General features: G+C 37.7%; 1 protein-coding gene across 2 annotated transcripts in view; it reads right to left on the bottom strand.

Annotated features, from left to right (window-relative positions):
* The window catches only part of RBM25 (RNA binding motif protein 25), a 58,635-nt gene that overhangs the window by 5,603 nt on the left and 28,912 nt on the right, over nucleotides 1-24,120 (bottom strand). For both annotated transcript variants that reach the window (XM_058739549.1, XM_058739548.1), the window contains exons 7-17: nucleotides 15,461-15,646; nucleotides 14,040-14,093; nucleotides 13,719-13,802; nucleotides 9,898-10,184; nucleotides 8,082-8,304; nucleotides 7,692-7,781; nucleotides 5,092-5,165; nucleotides 2,558-2,708; nucleotides 1,329-1,653; nucleotides 682-956; nucleotides 245-343 (exon numbers count right to left, since the gene is read on the bottom strand). In XM_058739549.1, the coding sequence (XP_058595532.1) occupies nucleotides 245-343; nucleotides 682-956; nucleotides 1,329-1,653; nucleotides 2,558-2,708; nucleotides 5,092-5,165; nucleotides 7,692-7,781; nucleotides 8,082-8,304; nucleotides 9,898-10,184; nucleotides 13,719-13,802; nucleotides 14,040-14,093; nucleotides 15,461-15,646 (1,848 nt within the window). The remainder of the gene's footprint in view (nucleotides 1-244; nucleotides 344-681; nucleotides 957-1,328; nucleotides 1,654-2,557; nucleotides 2,709-5,091; nucleotides 5,166-7,691; nucleotides 7,782-8,081; nucleotides 8,305-9,897; nucleotides 10,185-13,718; nucleotides 13,803-14,039; nucleotides 14,094-15,460; nucleotides 15,647-24,120) is intronic.

Below are 24,120 nucleotides of genomic sequence, written 5' to 3'. Positions count from 1 at the left end.
AGAAAGAGAGACAGAGCGTGAGTGGGGGAGGGGCAGAAAGAGAGGGAGACAGAGAATCTGAAGCAGGTTCCAGGCTCCGAACTATCAGCACAGAGCCCAATGCAGGGCTCAAACCCACAAACCGTGAGATCATGACCTGAGCTGAAGTCAGACGCTCCACTGACTGAGCCACCCAGGCACCCCGAAAGTGTCTAATATTTAAAGATAACACAAATGTTGGGGATGGAAGGAGTAAAAGACTAACCTTAGAACAAACAAAATCAACTAATGTAGCTTCCTCTTCACCTATGTATTCTATAATTTTCTTATTAATCCATGGTCTAATCCGTCGTTCCATCAATATCTGCAAAATAAAGCATGGTTACTCAATTAAAAGAACTTTTTATTACGCTTACTAAAAAGTCTAATATGTTAGTGATTTTTCATAAGACTAAAACATAGCATGCTATCATTCACAAGTTGAACTAAGACAGGTAGGTATCAAGATACAATTACTTGCTTCTAGTTTATGAAGACTTTAAGTACCACCAAGAATTTTCTGAATCGTCTACCTAAATTCCTTGGCAGGTCAAGATGCCAGCCAAATTATCATCGGTATTTGGCATTAATAGAATCAACTGAGTTTGTATGCTATGATCAAAAACTACTTCCAATACAAATGAAATACAATTTGCTACTCACAGAATCCACAATAGACCAATCGAGGGGATAAGCAAAGAGCTCAGGTTTGGCTGTAGGGATTTTCTCAATGAGACTCTTGATGTGTTTGCGCTTTTCTTCAGTGTTTACGGTGCCTTTGGCAGCATTTTTATCATCTTCACCATAATCCAAGGGAACCAGTTTCCGTTTTCGGGGTACATCATCACTGTCTTCATCCTCAAATTTGTTAAAGACACTATCTACAGGGAGTTTCTTTCTCTTCACAGAGTTAGGTTGACCAGGACTATTGGAAGCACCTATAGTAAAAATTCTATATTAGCATGATGACTTCTTCAACTTTCATTTCATTTTACAACCCACCATCCCTCAAGAGCATTGCATAATATACTTTCACAAATCTCAGAGAAAGATCCCAACTGTAAAAAATAACTCACTACTCACAAGTGCTAGAAAATTTAACTTTTCACTTCTTCTCAGAACTTGAGGCAGCTGCAGATATAGGAGCACTAGTAGAACTACGAAAACAATCGTGAGCTAGAAAAGCATTTTTGAGTATTTTTCTATCTACCTACCAAGCAGCACATTACTTAGTTTTTTTCCTTAAGGCAAAATTTAAGTGTATACAGGGGGTAAAAATAAAGGAAAGAAGGAAGAAAATGCTAACGTACCCAGTTTAAGACTTAGTCCTATTTTTGGCCTATGTTCCTCAGGTTGTTGTTGATCTGGTGAATTTTCATGAGGAATAATAATACCACAAGGAGACTCATCCCCAGGAGTGTTGGGAGTGGCATTGCCACTGGCAGAGGAAACAGATGGGGCAGAACTGATGGGCCTCAGAGTTGGTTTGAGACAGGGCTTTTGCTCTGGCTCTTCTTCCTCTTCCATGGGTTCCTCTCGTTTTTCTTCTTTTTCTTGCTTTTCTTCTTCCTCCTCCTCTGATTCTGGTTCTTGCTTTATTTGTGGTTGTCTGCGCCTTTCAGCCTCTTGTTCCATCTAAAACCAAAAGATAACGTGACTAACAGATCACAATTATACTCAACCAGCTTTTTATTTTATATTATCTTTCAAAAAAATCTTTTTCTTTCTCACTAGGAATAATGAAACACTGCTTGCTTCTATAATCAGAAAGCTTCATAAATCTGTATGTTAGGTACTCTGCAAAATGTTTTTTCATTTTTAACATTTATATATACAGTTATTTATACCCTTCAGATAAAACAAAGGTAAATACATAATAGCTGGCTAATTCAAAATGAAAAGATATGTTTTTATATTTTTGTTAAAGAAATTATAGCTCAAAGTTTCATTTTTTTAAAAAAATGTTTATTTATTTTGAGAGACAGGGAGAGAGAAAGGGAGAGAACTGGAGGGGTTAGGCAAAGAAAGAGGGAGAGAGAATCCCAAGCAGGCTATGTGCTGTGCAGAGCCTGACGCGGGGCTCAAGTTCACCAACCACGAGATCAGGACCTGAACTAAAATCAAGAGTCAGACGCCCAACTGACTGAGCCACCCGGGCACCCCTGTTTTCCTTTTAAAGTGAAAAATTGTTCATGAAAACATCTTCAATTTATTTAAGAAATAAAAGATATCAGGTGGCAATGAGAGAAGGAACTCAACCCACAAAAGTCAGGAAGTGTCAACGCACATTACAGGAAGGACAGATTATTATAAATGTTTTCTTAGATGACATTCCTTTAACTTAGGTAATATTCACAGAAATTAAGGAAGAAAACAGCTGGAAGATGTTTAGAATTAAAGTTGTAAATCAACTAACACTGGTGATTTGTATGATAGAATAAAGAAAAAGACAATATCCTCCCCAAAACCAGCAAGATACATGAAACATAAGCTGCATCTCCCTTATAAGAATACTGTTGTGAATGTTATATTATCTCACCCTCTGGAGCTCTGCGTCTGGATCCGGGTGTCCTTCAGCCAGAAGGCGCTGCCTGATTTCCTCTAGCTCTTCCTTCTCTCTTTTCCTGTCCCGTTCATCTGCTTCCATTTCCTTTTCCCTATCACGCAATCTTTTCTGAAGAGCGCTTCCTCTGCAAAAGTAAAACATAACAGGCCTTAACATTCACATCAGCCAATAAACCTAACAGAAGTATCTTCTCCAGAAGTATCTTCTTTAAATACTAAAAGCTATAAGAGAATGGAAAATGTGTTACTGTTCTTTATCTGCAGAACACCAACACCCAAGACAATGTGCTACCTGGTAATGTTTAATAAGGAAACATTGTCTTCTCATTTACCACCATGACTCATTCTTAAGTCATTTTATTTATTTGTTCATTTTTAAGTTTATCTTGAGAGGGAGAGAACATGAGTGCAAGAGCAGGGAAAGGGCAGTGTGTGAGGAAGAGAGAGAATCACAAGTAGGCTCAGTGCTTACTCGGGGAGGGATTGATCTCAGGAACCATGTGATCACGACCGGAGCTGAGATCAAGAGTCAGCACTTAATTGACTGAGTCACTCAGATGCCTCAAGTCATTTTAAATAAGTATCTAAAACAAGTAGAAAAGCAGTTTTCAGATGAAAGAAAGCTCTCATTTTGTACTTATTACAGAGAGAAACCCCGACACATACTTTGTGTTCTTTTGGATGCCAAGTTGTGAAAAATTAATACAAGGAGTAGTAATACCGTGAAGAATAGTTCTTTTTTTTAGTATTTGTTTATTTTTAAGAGAAAGAGACAAAGCGTGAGGGGGGGAGGGGCAGAGACAGAAGAAGACACAGAATCCGAAGCAGGCTCCAGGCTCTGAGCAGTCAGCATAGAGCCCGATGCAGGGCTTGAACCCACGAACCATGAGATCATGACCTGAGCTGAAGTCAGAGGCTTAACCGACTGAGCCACCCAGTCGCCCCGTTCTTTATCTTCAATTTAAATCAATTCTTTCCATAATGGAAAACATCCTAGAAGGAAGTAGTGCAGAATCAACAGAAAACAGAGATTCTCCCTACACAGCAGTTTACTATATATCCCAGAATGTTGAAATTCTGTAATACTGATTTTACAATTCAATAATTTACTGACTTTTTTTCCCTTTTCTAAAAAGTCAAATCCTTGGCGTGCACTTAAGTTGCTAATTCCAGGGGCACCTGGGTGGCTGAGTTAGTTAAGCGTCCTACTTGGGCTCAGGTCATGATCTCTCAGTATGTGAGTTCGAGCCCCGCATCGGGATCTGTGCTGACAGCTCAGAGCCTGGAGCCCGCTTCGGATTCTGTGTCTCTGTCTCTGCCCCCCTCCCCCACTTGTGCTCTGTCTCTATCAAAAATAAATAAAATGTAAAAAAAAATAAAATAAAATAAAAATTGTTAATTCCAATGTTTTAATTATGTGCAGTAAGTATATTAAAATTATACATTAAATGCCTTCCCTACATGCCTGGATCACGTCAGGTACATGAGATTAAAAAAAAAAAAAATCACAATATTGTCCATAGTTTCAGGGAAATTATAGTTTGGGATGGAGGAAGGAGAACAAAGGAAACAAATTTACACTACTGTCACAGCACTAAAATTAGAGTAGTTTATTATTATTTTTTAATGTTTACTTTTGAAAGAGACAGCACAAGTGGGGGAGGGCACAGAGCAGGGGAGACACAGAACCCAAAGCAGGCTCCAGACTCTGAGCTGTCAGCACAGAGCCCAATGCAGGGCTCGAACCCACGAAAGGTGAGATCATGACCCGAGCTGAATTCGGACCCAGTTAAACTGAGCCACCCAGGCGCCCCTAAAATAAGAGTAGTTTAGAAATGCCATGGGAACATGACTTTACAGGAGGAGGAAAGGTAGGCTTTACAACCATCACTTCAGAAAAATATGTCAATTGGGCAGCGGATGGGATGGTGTTTGGTTGGCTTTGTAACATTCTTGAAATCCTTGAAGACAAAAATTTTTAGACCACCTTAAATAGTTATTACTAGCTATTGGGGAGCCCGGGTGGTTCAGTGGGTTAAGCGTCCAACTTCTTCAGCTCAGGTCATGATCTCGTGGTCCCTGTGTTAGAGCCCCGCCTCGAGCTTTGTACAGACAGCTCGGAACCTGCTTCTGATTCTGTGTCTCCCACTCTCTCTGACCCTCCCCCACTCTTGCTCTGTCTCACTCTCAAAAATGAATGTTAAAAAAATTTAAAAAACAAAAACTAGTTATAACTTGTTATAAAAACTGGACCTCTTTAAAACACATGAAAAAAGTTAAGCAGTTTTAATACTATTATGGACACCCCCCAAAAAAGATAGAATTGTTGATCTCTTTCCAACAGTTCTCCCCTGTACTCCCCAAAACAACATATCAAATACGGGGGTGATTATAAGGTAGAACATGCAGATTTTCTTTATTATCCCACTGAGTGAACCTGTCTGCTCTGGTAGGGAACATAAGGCTAATAATACTAAAAGATGAGCTCATAAAGCAAGGCTTCTTTACCTGTAATATTTGGGATCATCTCTATCGTCATCATAATCTTCTAAGAATTCTTTTAGTCGTTTAGCTTCTTTTGCCTGTGAGAAAATTGAAGACAAAGTGTACAAAATTAACATGTGGGTAATGTTAGGTTACCCCCTTAAAAGGTCATATTTGTTAGCCCCTCCTCCTTTCTTGGGAAATAGATTTTTCTCATCCATATCACTTGAATACTATAATTCTCATGTACTTGATCTATTTAATTTAAATAACATTAGATATATTCTATCCTTTACTCTTGAAACAAGTCAGATTTAGGACTTATCCTTGCAAAAAGCACATACAGTATGCCACATATAGTATTTACTCCCTGAATATAATCTTCAACATATGGTAATGAAACTTGAGCATACGAAGAAACAAAATTGTAAGCTATTTTATAGAATCTATTAACTAAAGAAAAAAAAAAAATTCTACATTTCATTTGTAGGGGTATTATGCTATAGAAAGCAGTTTTTATAAAATGTAGAATTGAAAATCCAAATCATGTTCACGCATAAAAATCTAGGGGTGCCTGGGTGGCTCAGTCAGTTAAGCGCCCAACTCTTAACTTTGGCTCAGGTCATGATCTCAAGGTTCATAAGATCAAGCCCCACATTGGGCTATGTGCTGGACATGGAGTCTGCTTAAGGTTCTCCCCACCTCACCCCTGTCACTCCCCCACTTGCGCATGCGCACGCTTTCCCTCAATCAATCAATCAATGTAATACCTATCTAACTCTTAGTGCACAAACCATTAAAGTATAGGACTCTCTCTTATTTTTGGAATTTCAAATATAATTATTGTATTTAATAGCACTTACAGGTAACAATTACATAAAGCTATACAATATAAGTAAATACATATTTATTTAGAATTTATATTCTCATCTATTACATCAACAACTTTTCTATCTACATACAAAGCAGATAATGCTAGGCTTCTAAATATAGTAAAAGTTCATTATTTTGACTAAAGTAAAATTTTAATAATTTCATCCAGTTCAAATGTTACCTCTCTGTAAAAACCTGCCTAACCTAACCATCTATCCGTCACAACTTCCTACCCCCAGACAGAATTAGTCATTCTTTCTGTACTCCCTAAATACTGTAAACACACATTTACCATACCTTAAACACTCACACACACACTACAGTAACTACCTACCTAAAGTTAGAAGTAATAGTTACTCTTGTGTGCCCAGTACCCAGCACAAGCCCAAGGCTGGGATATAATGTACACACAAAATGGGTCAAATAAACGAAAACAGGCTGTCAAGTAGAAACGACAAAATTTACAAATATCTAAATAAAACACAGGATGGTGCATGAGGCACATACTAAAAATACAAACATAAGTTACCAGTCTTGAGGAGTAGAAACTTTCACTTTTTACATCATATACTTGTTACTCGCTTATGTTTATATAATGAGCACGTAACTGCTTTTGTAACTGGACTTTTTTAAAGCTCTCAAAGAATAATAGGAAATTTTTCTCTAGAAAGACAGATTTCAGATTTGCTTGTTAAGAAGCAGAATCACTTCAAATCTATTCCACCATGTTGTTTGTGGCAAACATTTCTTATTTTAATTGTTTCTCACTATATTATTCTCTTCCTATTTTCTAACCTAGCGATGAGAAAGAAATTCCAGAATGGGAGCACCAATTCAGGAGAACTGAAATTACGTTCATTCTCTGGCATTATGGATCTACTACACAGAAAACCCATACTATCTATCTAGTTGCTGCATGCACCCTCTTTTGGTTACTTACAAATACTCCCTCTATGTTTCATGTTCAAAAGCTATTTGAAAATTCCTAACTTCTGTGAAGTTTTTGGAAGAATAATCTCCAAACTGGAGATAAAGAAACCTTCATGAAATTCTGGCAAAGACAGAACACATGGAACATGCCACTAAAACAAATACTATATAAAATCTTTTGTCATTCTACTTAGTAACAGCCTATGCGAACTGCTTTACTATTATCGTTTATCAAATAGCGTGAATGCAAAATGTAAGGTTCATTTTTATGATTATCATGTATTTAAAAGAAACAGAGCATAAGGAAAAAAGTAATTCATAGATACTATATACTGAAGATAATTTTGATTTATAAAAACAGAGGTCTTTCTTTACACTGTATGTTAACTGGAATTTAAATAAAAACATCAAGAGGGAAAAAAAAACAGGTCTTCTCATGGCAGAATTCCCTTCATCCACATATACTACACCAATACAGAACAGTATCAATGCCTCTTCAAATTCAAAATGTTGCAGATTCTTAATCAAAGAATGTTCTATAACTAATCATTTTACACATTCCTCCTCTATGACAGATTTACTTCAGTGGTATTGCCAAAAGGTAATTTTGTTTATAGGCAGCAAAAATGTGAAAAGTAAGAGTAAGAAAGATTTTGGTGGTCTGGAATTGTCTGAAGATTACTTGAAATATGTAAAAATTAAGTTATCTATACTGAGAGCTTATACATTTTAATTATAAAGTTACTTCTAATTCTAGTTAATGGTAAAGAATTTGATCTGCTTTTTATTTGAAAAATCACTTATCAACCTAGAATAATTACCATTTCTCTTCTTCTTTCTTCTTCTCTTTCGGCCTCCTTCTCATACTCCCGGGTTTTCTTCCGTTCTCTGATTTCCCAATTCTTAAGGCGCTAAAACAAAAAATTGCCAAAGCTTCACAAATGTAAGCAAAGGGCCCCAACATGTTTGAGTAACTTACGGAGTAGCAAAGCTTCAAAACTGAAAGCATTTCAAGGTTTGGGAGTTCGAACCCGCATCAGACTCTCTGCTGTCAACAAAAAGCTTGCTTCGAACCCTCTGTCCCCCACTGCTCTCTCTCTCTGTCCCTCTCCTGCTCACGCTTGCACACGCGCACACTCTCTCAAAAATAAATAAACGTTAAAATTTTTTTTAATTAATTAAAAAAAATTTAAAGTATTTCCTCAATTTACCTCTTGGTAAGCAGCTTCTTTCTCGCGGAGTTTTCTTTCAAGTTTTCTTCGTTCATAAGCATCCTCTTCATCCTCTTCTCGGTCCCGCTTCTTGTCTTTCTCTCTCTCTCGTTCCCGTTCCCTTTCTCGCTCTCTCTCGCGCTCTCGTTCTCTTTCTCGTTCCCGTTCTCTCTCTCTCTCTCTTTCCCGCTCCCGTTCCCTTTCACGATCTCTGCTCTTTTCTCTATATAAACAAAAGATTTACAAAGTCTGTCAATCCCTCTGTTTTCCTTTAAAACCGAGGGAAAGGAGGACAACATATATTACAAAATACACAAAATCACAGGCCAGAATTTAGCATTTGATTTCTGCAGAACTGTAAACTCCTCTACATTCACCAGAAAGACACAATATAATTCTAGTCCCTAATTCTAAACTGCATTCTAAATTCAGCGTTAATGCTTATCAGTATTTCAGAAAACAGACAAACCCAGATATAAGAAATACCAAGGACAGGGGTGCCTGGGTGGCTCAGTTGGTTAAGCGTCCGACTTCGGCTCAGGTCACGATCTCACAGTTCGTGAGTTCGAGCCCCGCGTCGGGCTCTGTGCTGACAGCTCGGAGCCTGGAGCCTGTTTCGGATTCTGTGTCTCCCTCTCTCTGACCCTCCCCCGTTCATGCTCTGTCTCTCTCTGTCTCAAAAATAAATAAATGTGAAAAAAAATTAAAAAAAAAAAAAAAAAAAAAAGAAATACCAAGGACAAACAAGTTAAAAGATAGTCTACCCCACTAGTGATCAAAGAACATAAATGTTGGCAAAGATGTGGAGAGAAGAGCATTTTGGCATGTTGCATGGATAAATTATAACTGTATCTACCAGCAATGAAGTGTCCTCCAATATTTAAGTCAAAGTGATAAAAAAAAAAAATTGCAGAATATATGTAGTATGATGCCATGGATCTCATTAAATACAAATATATGTATGTACATAGTACATAAAACAATAGTTTATGTATTCATATCTGTAGTAAAAGTATGCTATTGTATATATGTCAAATTCTCAATAACGGTTACTCAAGAGGATAATGATTATTCCAGCAGAGGAAGTTAAAAGATTTTAATGCCCACTAAAGATTAAGGACACTGGATTTCTAGCTTCAGCAACTGGTGGACTAAAAGTGGACCTCCTTTTGGTTACAATCAGGTGAAAACCTACAACACAGAAATGTATTATCTGAAAACCAGCTTGGGGAAAAAAGGTGAGTTTTTCATCCTTCCCCACTTCCTTCCTTTGTTCATTTTTTCTTTACCTCATTCCTAAATAATTTAAGATGATTCATCAAATTCAACAAAATTAAGGAGAAAAATAATAAAACAAGGTGAAATTAACTAGAGAAGTCCTAAATAGAGAGTAAATTGAGAGCTGGGCCGGGCGGGGGAGTTGTGGCCATACAGCAGGCTACAGGACCACATACAGACATGAGTGGCTAAAAGCAGTGGTCCTAGAGCTGATTTCCCAGGACATGAGACCTCAATGAAATGGTAAATAGAAAAGATGCCCACCGACCCAGGGAGACAACAGGGACTCATGTCTTCCCAGAACACCGGTGGAGAGTGGCTGCATTCTGGGTCCGTGTAAATCCTGGCTTCAGACAGTAATTAACTCTGAAGTTGAAAACCGTTACTTGAACCAATGCTTACGTGCGTGAGACAGTAAGCCAGGCACGCTCTGTGGCTAAGAAAATTCTCTCCTCACAGAAACATAAACAGTGTGGAGAGTAACAACGTACAGTTCTACTGAAGCAATCAGCAAACGGTAACTTCCACCAAGCCTTACCTTGATCGACTCCTGTCCTTATTCCGATCCGAGCTCCTTTCCCGATCGCGGTCCCGGTCTCTCTCGCGGTCTCGGTCCCGATCTCTCTCTTTAGTGCGGTCACGATCCCTATCCCGTTCTCGTTCCCGCTCCCGTTCCTTCTCCTTTTCTCGTTCACGTTCTCTTTCCCTTTCTCGTTCCCGTTCTCGCCTTTCTCGTTCCCTTTCACGCTCCCTCTCTCTTTCTCTCCGTTCTTTCTCAATTTCCTGTCTTTCTTTTTCCTTTTTGCCTTTCTCTTCTTCCAGTTTCTAGAAACCAATAAAAGTACTTTTAGAGTTAACTCTGTAGCTCCAGTATTCAGATATTTCCCGGCGCAATGCCTAATATGGGGAACAACAATAACCAAACCACTGGTACTTTAATATTAAGTACTTGTGGTTTTACTTGGCAAATTAAACTGAAGCAATCACAAGACTATATAGATTGCGTGCAAACCCAGATACTCTACACAGACCAGGAATCTCCAATCTTGGATGCTGGGAGATTGCGTCAAGTGTGGCTGGCCACTCAATGATTACGTAGCAACTAAAATGACCATGAGGAATGTGGTGATTAAAAATATCTAGAAATACAATCACTTAGCTAAAATGTAATTCCTCTCATTATGAATTTCTGTAAACCAGTGCAACTACTGATTTACTACTGATACTAAATATAACCCCCAGACTTCCCATTACGTAAAAGGTTACTACTTGAAGGTTTTAAAGGGGAGGTGGGGGAGGAGAGTCAGGTCACTGTAATACAAATAATCTTCTACCCTCTGGTTTGCCCACCCTCCCAAAGATAAGCTGAATTCAGCCAAGATTTGCCCTATTATCTCAATGGAAACATTTACTCCCACCATTACAAGATGGACAGCCCACCAAATACAAAAAGTTTGAAAATACACTCACTTCAAGCAAAAATGTACATAATTGTAATATTCTCATTTCACTTAATTTTAAAAGCAACATATTTATGCCCATTATGCCTATAAGACAATAAAAATATATCAACAGTGATAAATCCATCCTTGGAAGGAACGATTACATATGAACTTACAGATGCTGTGCTAGGACATGGATCGCCAACACTGGATTAACCTTGCCTACAAGCTATGTTTCTGGGAGGAAGAGCAAGTACATGGTTCACAAATAAACCAAATAACAGAGTCAGACCAAGTTTGTACCCTGACAAGATTACCAGTGTACCACACGGTTTCTACACAAACTCCAAAAAAAAGAAAAAAAAGAAAAACCCAAACAGGAAAAACAAAACAAAAACAGAATACATTTATCCCTTTGGTTCCATGTTTAGTGTCACCGAAAAGAAATTTAAACTGCAACAATAAAATGTGCATTTTTTTTTTGTCTTTTCTCAGTCATGTAAAGCATTTAAAACAACTTTAAAAAGCAATCTTACCTGTCATACTCTTTTTCTCTCGCTCATGGTTCAGAGAACTGACAGAGGATTATGAAAGAGAAGCTAATGCATGAGAAATCAATATATTCAGCTGCTGTGCCAGTCTATATCAAAGGAGAATGTAGGCAAAGCCAAGACTGAATACACTGAAGTTACAAAGAGAAGAGAAAAGAAATGGTAGAAAGAGGACAGAAACTGAAAACTATTTAAAGGGGCAAATTAGAATGTCTGAAACAGTTCTAATGGACTATAAAAATTTGTATTGTAAAATGAGGCTAGACTACACAAAACTTACCTCAGTGTCATACACTTATAAAGAAATGTTTATTTCTGAGATAATAGATACTTACAGATCTATTTTAGCTGTTCCAATAATAATCTCTTTTGTAGGATTTAATGTTTTTACTTTTGCTTATTCACTGCACTACTTCTTTTTTAGATGTATAGTTCCACTTAATGTAAATAATAATTTGTTTCAGAACTCATTTCAAAAGTTTTGTTCTAAGTAAATGAACAAGTGAGTGAATCTGGACCATACTAAATGCACTTCTAAAACAATCTATATGCAGTAGGTAGACACACACACACACACACACACACACACACACACACACATATATATTTTAAGACAAACACTAGAGAAAGAGAATATGGAAGTGAGTCTAAAAGGATGTAAGAAAGTAATGAAATAATGAAGAGGAAAGGACAGGAAAAAAAAATCATAAATCTTACCTTAGTCTCTCTTCAGACTCGTCCGTGCTGTAAATGGACGCCCCCTGCCACGCTGATACCCTGACAGTCCGTGGTTATTTAATAAACTCATACCAAAACATGCAAAGGTTCACTGAGCTCATTTTTTGTTACTGGAGTTTCAAATGTCCCCTTTAACCATACCACCCAACAAAAAGAACTATATTTTGTTTTTATTTTGATCTTTTTTTAAAATACATTTTGGAAATTCAAAACATCCCCACCCCCACCCCCCAACAACAGTGAAATAAGTCTAAGGCAGTCAAATGCCTGACAGCTTCTCAAACTCTGAAGCAAATATCTTTTGAATTAATTTGTTAAAAACACAATTTCATCATACTTTACCAATGACATGACAGGGTTTAACAAATAACAACAAGGGGGTAAACCACACACACAACTGTATACCATTTTCAAGCTTACTCAGGCCCTGAATTTGCGTATTGAACCTAACCAAAAGTATCCCACAGTATCCCAAAAGTATCCCAACTAATGACTTCCCACAGACTACCATTTAAACTCAAAATTAATTTGGGAAAACTTTATTTGTGCTTTTAGATACTTAGTTCCCGGAGAAGCACTGTGTATGTGAGCTAGGGCTGGGCATCTGGATAATAAGTGTTCAGCAGCACTGATTGAATAGCATTAATTGTCAACTTGGGATTTGGAAAGCAGTAAGAAAAAAGAAGATCGTAGGAAAGAAAAAATGAACACTTAACACTTCACTGAGTTAAAGATCACTCAGTATTTTGAGTAATAACCAGTAACATCTTATTATCTCTAACATGAAAATACATTTCATGCGATATTTGCATTTTACCGTCCATAAGCATCACCTTCAACACCAGCGAACACTCACAGATGCACTGTCATTGAGAGAAGCTTTCAATAGGCAAAACTCGTGAGTGGGATTTACTATGCACAAATACCCATTTCCAAGCCAGTTACCCCTTTGCATATTTTTCTGAGGGGGCATCCATAAATATAATAAAAAACAGAAGCTCATACTTACATCCTATTCCTTGTTACTTTCCAAGCTGAGAGTTTCATCTTGCATTAGTCACCATATGATCTCTATCATAATGGTGGGGGTCAATGAATAGATTAGCTTTATGGGAATTTACAGTTCTTCCATGCATCTAAAATTTGGTAAGTCTGGTAACCACTGACCTACTTTTTAAAATCTCCCCCTCTCAACTTAAATCTACACAAATATAAATCTTAAATTTCAATCTCGGCCCTAAAGCAAAGGTTTTCCTACGATTAAGTTAAATAAATGCCCCCAGCAATACACTACAGTGTAGGTTATCCTGCTGCCCCACTGAATCTAGTTTAAATCTGATCTTGATGTTTATGTTAAAATCTAAAAGTAAAATTAGCTTTTATTCATACTCAAGTGAGGTGACTGTAGAGTAGTCAGTAACTGCAACAACTAAGCACAATATGTCAAGGACCACTTTAAAATGGTATGGTCTTCTGTTTCTTTGTCTCTAGATATTAATTAACCTATAAAAAGCATTTAAAATTATATTCTAATGTAAGGTTGATTTCTTTTTTTTTTTTTTGTCTGTTTGCTTTGGATTCTGTAAAAAGTCTAGATTGGTATCAAGTGAAAAAAACAAGAATACTACCTTGTGTGTGTCTCTGAATTTGCTGATCTCTCGGGATATCAGATCTCTTTTGTCTTCTTCCATTTCTATAGCATTTATATCCTCCTAAAAAAGATAGGGGGGAATAGGAGAGAACGCATTATAGATCAATCTACATCAATACAAATATATTAAAACTAGAAGTTAGATATTCTGTACACCTTACAAACAGAAAGTAACTAAACAAACAGAACTTATATAGTAAGAAATCTAGTGATCTAAGTTAAATAATGAGATGTCAGATGAACAAGAATCACAAATCTGGCCATTAGCAGTAAACAGTCATTGTCAATGTAAACGAACCTTAGTGATGAGTGGATAAGGGATCAGTGGGGCCACTGGAAATCTACGGAAAATCTGCGGAAAAATCCACAAAGATTTAAAAAAAAAAAAAAAGCAATGAGTTAACATTACTCTGCACAACAATGCTCTGTATGTTTATACTACAAGCAATGCAAGATTTCTGTGACATTTTCTTGATTTCAAATTACTTAATAAAAAAGATTTCACTCACTCTCTTTAATCCCTCCTGTCACCTACCACCTCCTCACCCTTCAATTCCCCCAGGCAATGGAATAAGCAAAGTCTCACTAGCAGGATTTTTTCCTCCAAACCCAGGAAAAAATCATACCAACAAAATTCACCCATAATTCCTGCCATACAGCAGGATTTGATTCTTTCCTCCCAACCCATAACAAACAAATATGTCTAGTAATTTTTTCCCTTCCCATTAATGCTGGAAGAGGAAGAACAAACTCTAAAACATCAACTACCCTATGACTATCAATTCCCATTCCCAACAACTGGCATTTCACTAGACAGGTTTTTAAGGTCACATAAGGAAAAACAAGCCAAGTAATAAAAATGTATTTGTCCAGAAAGCTAATTGAAAACGAAATTCAAAATAAAATAAGGCACTGAAATTCAAAATAAAATGACTGTAACTACCCCTTCATTTTAAAAACTAGAGTGTATGTTTCACAGTACTCTTTCATGGCACATATAATCTGTGCATGTAAGATACTTCCAATATTTCAAAAAAATACTCCCCATAATTCTCTAAATTTATCCAAAGCAATGAATATTAAAAAAAAAACAAACATTTTCTTTCAACCTGGACTCCTTACTATTTAATTAGCAGGCAAAGAGTGGTAAATTAGAATACCCTGGGGAGGAGTGTTTCATCTTGTACTACTCTTTCACAGTCCTCCAGTTAGAAGTTCAATGGTGTTACTGTCCACAGAGGGAAATAAGCAGTAGTTTATAAGAAAACGTGGCTAAGAATCAAAGAATGGGTGAAAATCCTCAGTGAAGGACATCTGGTATCCTGCTTAGAGCAGGGATAGAACAATTATCAGGGAGTAAGACAAAGCAAAGCCAGCCCCTTCATGGCCGAAAAAACAAAAACAAAAAAACTTCCTTTGTCCCTTAGTATCACCTTCTACTTCATGAGTTAAGGTTTTTTCTTTATGAAATTTGAATCCACAGATAAATACAAGCATCCATGCCAGTGCATTTCAAACATACATAACAAACATTTTGGTAAAAAAAATCATGAGTTACTTGATTAAACATGGTCAAATTAGGCTTAACTGTATATTGTTATAAATGCTAATCATTTTATTTTCCCCTTGAAAGTGAAAATGAAATGAAAGCACAAGAGTGACACCATAAAAAGTAAACCGTAGAAATGACTCTGTTGTCAGAAATCAAATAACACATACGTCCTCCTTCTTTTCCTTCTTCTTCTTCCTAGGGTGAGAGTCAGATTCTTGTGAGGGGGCATTGAGCTCACTGGAGTATTCTCGAATTAAAACTTCAATGGCCCCTTTGATCATCTGATCTCTTCTCTTTGTCTCTTCATCTAAGGCTTCTTCATCATCATTAGTGACAGTTTCTGGCCTTGCATTCTTTTAAAAAAAAAAAAAAGGCAAATTCAGGGGCAGGAAGGCAGAAAAAAAATTAAAAAAAACAAGAAAATTAAAATCATTCTAAAACAAGGTAGTACACAAAACAAACATGTTTTTCTCCAAAAGAGCATCTCTGTAGTCCGAGTAAATGCAGATTTGGTTTTGTTCTTAACTTCACAAAACTACACTTCATTTGACTTACTGATTTTTCTCAGATACTGATACTTTATCATTTTCTTTTGCTTTCTTCCTTTAATAGCTAATATTCTGACCCCCAACCAGTTACAGGAAGATTAAACCACAGGACTAACATAGTACACAAATACATCTGCAAAGCTTTCAGGTTTCCAGACTGTCTTGCTCAAATACTTCCACAAACTAACGATATTTACTACATTAACCAATTCAGACTTGAAAATTTAATTATGTGAAAAAAACAAAATACACTTGTACACACACTATGACAGCCACCATTACAGACACCATTTAAAATAAACAAAAGCAAAAAAAAATAGAAATAAAATAAACAAAAGCATGTGTAGGTTAAACAAATGAAAAACACTAGGTAGCTATATACAACAAAATGCAAGCATAAAAAAAAAAAAAAAGACAAAACAAAACGCAAGCATCAGATAGGCCAGGGGCTGAAACAACTGCATCTCTTTTCCCCTTCTGCTTTCTACAATGTGGAAATACCACTTAAAAAAAACCCAGGTACTTACACTCTAAGAAGGAACCAACTCTAAATACTACATAAGTCTTTCTCCCATGACTTGCACATGTAGTATTACAAAAAATAAAAACACAAAATTCATGTTGTAATGCTTCTCGCAAGTAACTATTTGCAGGATTTATTACTTTTTAATATTTATTTATTTATGAGAGAGTGTGCACAAGCGGGGAAGGGGCAGGAAGGGGTTGGGGGGGTGGCGGACACAGAATCTGAAGAAGGCTCCAGGCTCTGGGCTGTTAGCACAGAGCCTGACATGAGGGCTTGAACCCACGAACTGTGAGATCATGACCTGAGCCAAAGTCGGACACTTAACCAACTGAGCCACCCACGTGCCCCTAGGACTTTATTATATTTTAAAAGAAAACTAGACTAATTGTGTTGATGTGAAAAAAAAAAAAAATTACTGACTTCTAACGTACTATAATTCTTTTTGTTTTTATCTTAGTTCTATTTTAAAAGGTACCTGGTAAAGGAATTAATTCAATTCAAACTACAAAATTTAACCATATATATTTAAGTTTGTTTGTTTGTTTGTTTGTTTTTTAGTAATCTCTACACCCAACATGGGGCTCGAACTCACGACCTCGAGATCAAAAATCACTTGCTCTTCCAACCGAACAAGCCAGGTGTTCCCAAACTACAAAATTTAGAGAATGACCTCAAAATTTTGGGTAATTTCCAGTTACTCTCAGTCTTTTCTTAAAACTAGGAAAAACAGAAAAGTATGACAAGCAAAAACATAAAGATGTATACAAAAACTTTTGTAATTTAAAACTGTACACACACATGCCTCAAAGTAATTATCTATTTACTTGGTAAACATGTTGTTATGTGTTTTCAGATTCAAATAAGAACAATGCTCTTCTGCATAAATGCTGGCTCTTGGTCACAATGCATACAACTATTCAAGGTAAGTTTCACATCTTGTGGCTCCTTAATATAACTTAGTGATGTCAGATTTCATAATTCTGAAAGCAACCTTCAATGGATACTTCTTCAACAGGCAATTTTTTTTTTTTTTTTAACAGCTCACAACCCTGAGATCAAGAAGACCTGAGCTGAGATCAAGAGTCAGGACACTTACTGACCGAGTCACCCAGGCACCCAACAGGCATTTATTTCTTAAATTAATTTTCTCAACAAATTTTTTTTTCATTAGGAAAAAATTTTTTTAAGTAATCTCTACATGCAAAACGGGGCTCAAATTCAAACCTCGAGGTCAAGAGTTGCATGCTCTACCGACTGAACCAGCCAAGTGCCCCCTGGCTCAACAAATTAAGAGACTACTATCTGCAAGGTAGGTACTATGCTAGATGGCAAAAAATTCAATATGGGAAAAAGAAATGACCTTGCCCTTAAGTATTTAGTAAATAGGATAAGAAGTTACGATACAGCTAACTTCAAGTTAAGTTATAAAGTGTGGTATAAAACTAACCACTCGAAGTTCCTCACTTTCCCAAACCTGCCTCTTGATCCAATCTTGCGCCAACTTTTTACTTGGTTATCTTGGATAAAGAAGCTTTACGCAAGAACAGTAATTAAACTTAAAATTTATTTACCAAAAACACTGTAATCTATAACTGTGGTAATGTGTTTTTACTTTAAATCGATAATATATGGCAATAAGTTCTCTGTGCAGCATTCACTAAAATCCCTTCAGTAATGCTCTGCTTCTTCACAGGTCTTTTTTTTTTTTTTAATAATTTCTTTAAGTTTATTTATTTATTTTGAGAGAGACAGCATGAGCGGGGGAGGGGCATAGAGAGAGAATCCCAAGTAGGCTCTACACTGTCAGCACAGAGCCACCAGGTGCCCTCTCCACAGGTTTTAAATTAAATAATTAACCTGCCAGTAAGTTGCCACTGGAACTGTAGGTCCGGAGACACACATGAACCATTTCAACCCAAATCCTCAACTGCTGAGACCTAAATTCTGTATTATGAAAATACCTTTGGGGTGCCTGGGTGGCTCAGTCGGTTAAGTTCTGACTTCGGCTCAGGTCATGATCTCACAGTTCTTGGGTTTGAGCCCTACATCAGGCTCCACGCTGACAGTACAGATTTGAGCCCCTCTCCCTCTGCCCCTCTCCCACATGCGTGCACCCTGCCCTATTTCTCTCTCTCTCTCAAAATAAACTTAAAAAAAAAAAAAAGAGAGAGAGAAAGAAAACACTTTCTGAGAGACCATCAAGTCTGTCTTTAGCATTTCCCCTACATTCTAAACTCCTTTCCACGAACCCTCTACATCTCCATCCTTTCCTAAGCATAAGACTAGAAGTAGGGTTATAAATCTGAAGGCCTGGTCATTTCAAAATACTCAGAAGCCCCTGAGGTCCCTCCCACCACCATCCCAAATCAAATTTAAATATTAGTATAGCTGGTCTTACCTAAGCTAGGAGTAAAGCATTTGAAATGAATTCACACCTTATGAATGACTACCGTCCTCTGATCTACAGAGAAAATGTACATTTTTAGGGGCACCTGGGTGGTTCAGTCAGTTAAGTACCCATCTCTTGGTTTCAGATCAGGTCACGATCTCACAGTTCATGGGTTCGAACCCCATATCAGGCTCCATGCTGATGGTGCAGAGCCTACTCGGGATTCTCTTATCTCCCTCCTTCTCTGCCCCTTCCCCCACTTGCTCGCATGCTCACTCACTCATTCTACCTCAAATAAAGTTAAAATTTTTAAAAAAATTTTTTTTAATATTTATTTATTTTTGACAGAGACAGACACAGAGCATGAGCGGGGGAGGGGCAGAGAGAGAGGGAGACACAGAACTCGAAGCAGGCTCAGGCTCCAAGCTGTCAGCACAGAGCCCGACGTGGGGCTCAAACTCACAACTGTGAGATCATGAGCTGAGCCGAAATCGGGACGCTCAACCGACTGAGCCACCCAGGCGCCCCTAAAGTTAAAAATTTTTTTAAAAATGTGTATTTTTAGAAGGAAAGCTTATTAGCCCAAATCTCTTCACCAATTGTTAATGTAAGAAAACCAAAAATAACCAGACATATCATGGAAGGAAAAGTTCTTTTTGGTTTCAACTTAAGGTCTACTTCTGGGTCTTCAACCACACACAATTTTCTGATTTCCAGTTCTTTCTTCACTTCAGAAACAGAAAGCACGTTCAGTAACACTGAGCAGCAAAAGATGAGGGGGTTAGCAGTACAAGAGGACCACAGAAACCAACTGAATATCTGAGAGGTTTATGTGGCCCACCTATTTAGCTCTTTTCAGAGGAATTAAAAGCTTCAATAGTAAAGCTACTGGTAGTAAAGCTGAAAAACACTTCTTCCAGGCTCACTCTTTGGCACTGACTTGGTTTTGACTCTAGGGTCCAAAACAAGAACTTCTTTGGGAACTTAAGTAAAAGCAGAGCACTTTCTTTTGAGAAAATGTAGATTCAACCAGACTAATCTCCAGCAAAGATGTAAAAATTAAAGATGTCCCTATCTGCAGCATGCATCCTCAATTAAAATGCAATGCCAAGAGGCTCTGTCCAGAGATTATCTGTACTTCCAACACTGGTCGGAAGTCTTTTTTTTTTTTTTTTTAGTTTATTTTGAGAGGGAGAGAGCAAGTGGGGGAGGGCAAGAGAGAAAGGGGTAGAGAGAGAATCCCAATCAGGCTCCGAAATGTCAGCACAGAGCCCAATGCACAGCTTGAACCCACGAACCATGAGATCATGACCTAAGTTAATGTCAGACACTTAACCAAATGAGCCACCCAGGCACCTCCAGAAGTCATTCTTGAATGTGTGGTTAACCACTACTTGTGACGATCAAGCAGATCTCTCTACTCCTAATTGTTACTCCTGAACAGCCAGAAAGCAACAGGGCATGAACTACACCAGTATGGCTACCCCAAAAGGAATACTTTTACTAATGGCCAAAGATTGCTTCTACAAATTCTGCAAAATTTGTATGAAAACTTTCAATCAAGCTGTTAGACAAGACACATAATTCCTCTTGAAATTCTGGGTGAAAGTGCTTACTTCTGCAGCACGTATACTAAAATTCTGGGTCAAGAAAAATCTCTCTCTTTCTAGACAAACTTGTGTTTCTTTTCTTTCTTACCCAATAAGAACTATACAACTAATTGTGCTTTGTCTTCTGCTTGGGAATCAGGAAAATGCCTGAATACATTATCATATGAGTTCCTCAATGTCTCATTTTCTTTTTTGAGAGACAGCACAAGTGAGTAAAGGGCAGAGAAAGACAGAGAGGGAATCCCAGGGAGGGCAGAAAGAGAAAAAGGGAGACGGGGAGAAAAGCAGGGCTAACCCGAAGTGGGGCTCATGCTCACCCCAAGCGGGGCACGACCTCGCCCAAAGTGGGGCTCAAGCTTCACTGGATGCGGGACTCGAACTCAGAACAGTGAGATCATGACCTGAGCCATCCTTAAAAACGGAGCCATCCAGGCACCCACTCCATGTCTCATTCTTGTATCATCCATCTTAGGTCAGTTTTCTACACTTCTCCACAACAATCAACAATAAAGAAGAACTATTTGTTCTCATATTTTATCTTGAAAAATCATGACAAATCTGTAATCTACTCCATAATAGTTACATTTACTTAAAAGTTATTTGAAAAAAATGATCTGATAAAAATATCTGAGAAGATCAAAAATTATCTGATCAGCATTGCTTTTTCTTTTCACCAATACTGTTGAGTAAGTTGCCATTCTAGGAAACTATGCCCTGTCTTGTGACTTCAAGTATCTCTGGGCACTATGCCAAATCCACCCAGACGGCAGGTCTGTGAATGTTTTAAATTTCATCTTACCTGAAATAATTGTTCTGTTTTTATTGGAGGTGGCTACAATTCTATTCTTAAAGATACAAACAGATTTAAATTATGGTTGCTCTCACTAATAGTGATTACAAATTAAATCAAAGTCTCAACTGTGCATTTCCTTATACAAATAAAGTGATTTGCTTCATGTACAGAGTACATGATCTGCAAATGCTACAAATTAAACCACCTCACCAGCTAATGATTAAACACAGGGAAAAAAAGAAAGACACCCAGAGAATTATATAAAAACTGTGAAGACATTAAATCCATGCTTTATTTTAACTAAGAATTCAGTTATCACTGCAAGGAACATCTAAAAAGTCTTATTTTGGGGCGCCTGGGTGGCTCAGTCGGTTAAGCGACTGACTTCGGCTCAGGTCATGATCTCGCAGTCCATGAGTTCGAGCCCCGCGTCGGGCTCTGTGCTGACAGCTCAGAGCCTGGAGCCCGTTTCAGATTCTGTGTCTCCCTCTCTCTGACCCTCCCCCATTCATGCTCTGTCTCTCTCTGTCTCAAAAATAAATAAACATTAAAAAAATTTAAAAAAAATAAAAAAATAAAAATAAAAAAATAAAAAGTCTTATTTTAGAGTTGTGGGTTTTTTTGGGGAGAGACAGCGAGAACACAGGGCGTCCACGGGGGAGTGGCAGAGGGGGTGGGGAAAGAATCCCAAGCAGGCTCCATGCTGACAGTGGGGCTCAAACTCTAACTGTGAGGTCGTGACCTGAGCCAAAATCAAGAGACAGGTGCTTAACCGACTGAGCCCCCAGGCTCCCCAGAGTTGCTTTTTGATGTGACAGGAAACACTGTTGCTGTGAAATACAGCTTCTACTCCAGAGAAACTGCATTTTATTATTTCTTTACAAAACTAGGTAAAGACAGTAAGATTACCAGGTGAGCAATGTAACTGCAACTGCCACTCAATAAATGAGCATCCCATTCTTGCTATGGGCAACATACTGTCCTAGGTTCTGCAGAGGTACAAAAGGAAGAGACACAATCTGTGAGCTTATGGTCCTTCCTGTTTGTAATCAGAGACATGGAAATCAAACGGCACAAGGGGGATGAGAGACAGATACCAACAATATATGTTACAAAGCAGACTGTCCTAACACCAGTAAAAACCTGGAAACATAGATGGGAAGAGAGGAATTAATTCTGCCTGAGAGAAATCCAGGATAGGACTGACAAAGACTGTATGAATCAAGTAACATTGTAATGAGATCTGGATAGAACTGCAACAGGGAGCTTGGATGGACAACAAGGACACGAGATGTCAGAAAAGCACAAAGGAAGTTAGTGGAGATATATGATTGACATGAGCAGAAGGATTGATGAGAGCAGCTAGAAAGGTAGACTGAACGAGCCTTGAATGCCATACTAAGAAGACAGGCTTTATACTATGAGAAATTCAAAACCATTAAGGATGTACGAACACACAGTTGACATACTTATGTTTTAGAAATATAGGCGGTGCTAGAATAATCAGATGAGAGGAATGAAATCCAGAGAAATCAGTTGAAATTTACTAAAAGTCCAAGAAAAGCCAGAAGTAAAAAAAAGTCTATTTACAGAATACTGAGAATCAATCTCTATTTATGAAAGAAAAACAAATTCACATATTCCAATTAAAACTATATTCATCCATACAGAGAAAAAAGTCTGGAAGAATATGCAACAAAAACATATACAGGGGCTCCCAATGGTGATAGGATTATGGGTGCTACTGAATTTCTTCTTGAAATAGTTTGCTTTACACTGGGTGTTATATGAAAGTGATGGATCACCAAGTTCTACTTCTGAAACCAATACTACACTGTATATTAACTAACTTGAACTTAAATAAATTAAAAAGTAAAAAGTAAATAGATGTGTCTAGGCAGAACGCACAATAAATGCTGATTAAACTGTAAAAAAATTTTTTCAATAAATGACGGCATGTACTTAAAATAAGTTTGCTTTATAAAGGTTTTTTTTAACGCTTTTTTTAAGAGAGAGAAAGAAAAAGCATGCACGAGTGGGGGGAGGGGCAGAGAATCCAAACAAGGTTCCACAATGACAAGACAGACTAATGTGGGGCTCAAACTCATGAACCACAAGATCATGACCTGAGCCAAAGTCGATGCTTAACGGACTGAGCTACCCACATGCCCCAAGATTTTATTTATTTTTTCTTAGTGTTTATTTATTGCTGAGAGACAGAGCGTGAGCAAGGGAGGGGCAGAGAGAGGGAGACACAGACTCCAAAGCAGGATCCAGGCTCTCAGCACAGAGCCTGATACAGGGCTTGAATCTACAAATCGCGAGATCATGACCTGAACCAATGCCAGACGCTTAACCAACAGCCACCCAGGCTCCCCCCACGATTTTCTTAATAACATTTTCTGAGGTTTTGTTTGCTTGACAAAGAATATACAGTGTTTTTGTAAAGGAGGGAAGAGTAATACCAAGAAAGCTATTTCTATTTTGAATGACAATGAAAGCATAAGAGCAAAAACGCATTTTTGCTTTTGTAGAAGAAAGAAGGTAACAATAAATCCATTTTAAATCCATTCAAGTTTGAGATGCCAAAAGGAAATAGGAAATATACTCAGGTTTTAGCTATTTTTTGTTTTGCTGAAAGGGAGTAATGACGAATACATTACAACACATGAAAATTTCCTTTACTTTAGCTTCACTTAGTATGGGACCCAACTGAGGAAAGTAGTAAGATTTATTTTCACTTATTTTAGAGCTTGTGGTTTTTTTGTTTTTGTTTTTTTTTTTTTTTTGAGAGCAAGAGAGAGCACACACTCATATGGGCGACGACAGAGGAAGGAGACAAAATCCCAAGCATGCTCCACGCCCAGCATGGAGCCCAAAGCGGGGCTAAATCCCAAGACTCTGAGATCATGACCTAAGCCAAAATCAAGAGTCAGACACTCAACCAATTGAGCAACCCAG

The sequence above is a fragment of the Neofelis nebulosa genome, chromosome 7 (genome assembly GCF_028018385.1).
Source record: "Neofelis nebulosa isolate mNeoNeb1 chromosome 7, mNeoNeb1.pri, whole genome shotgun sequence".
Taxonomy (NCBI): domain Eukaryota; kingdom Metazoa; phylum Chordata; class Mammalia; order Carnivora; family Felidae; genus Neofelis; species Neofelis nebulosa.
Note: the sequence above shows the minus strand (reverse complement) of the source record. Positions and strands in the feature narration are given on the sequence as shown.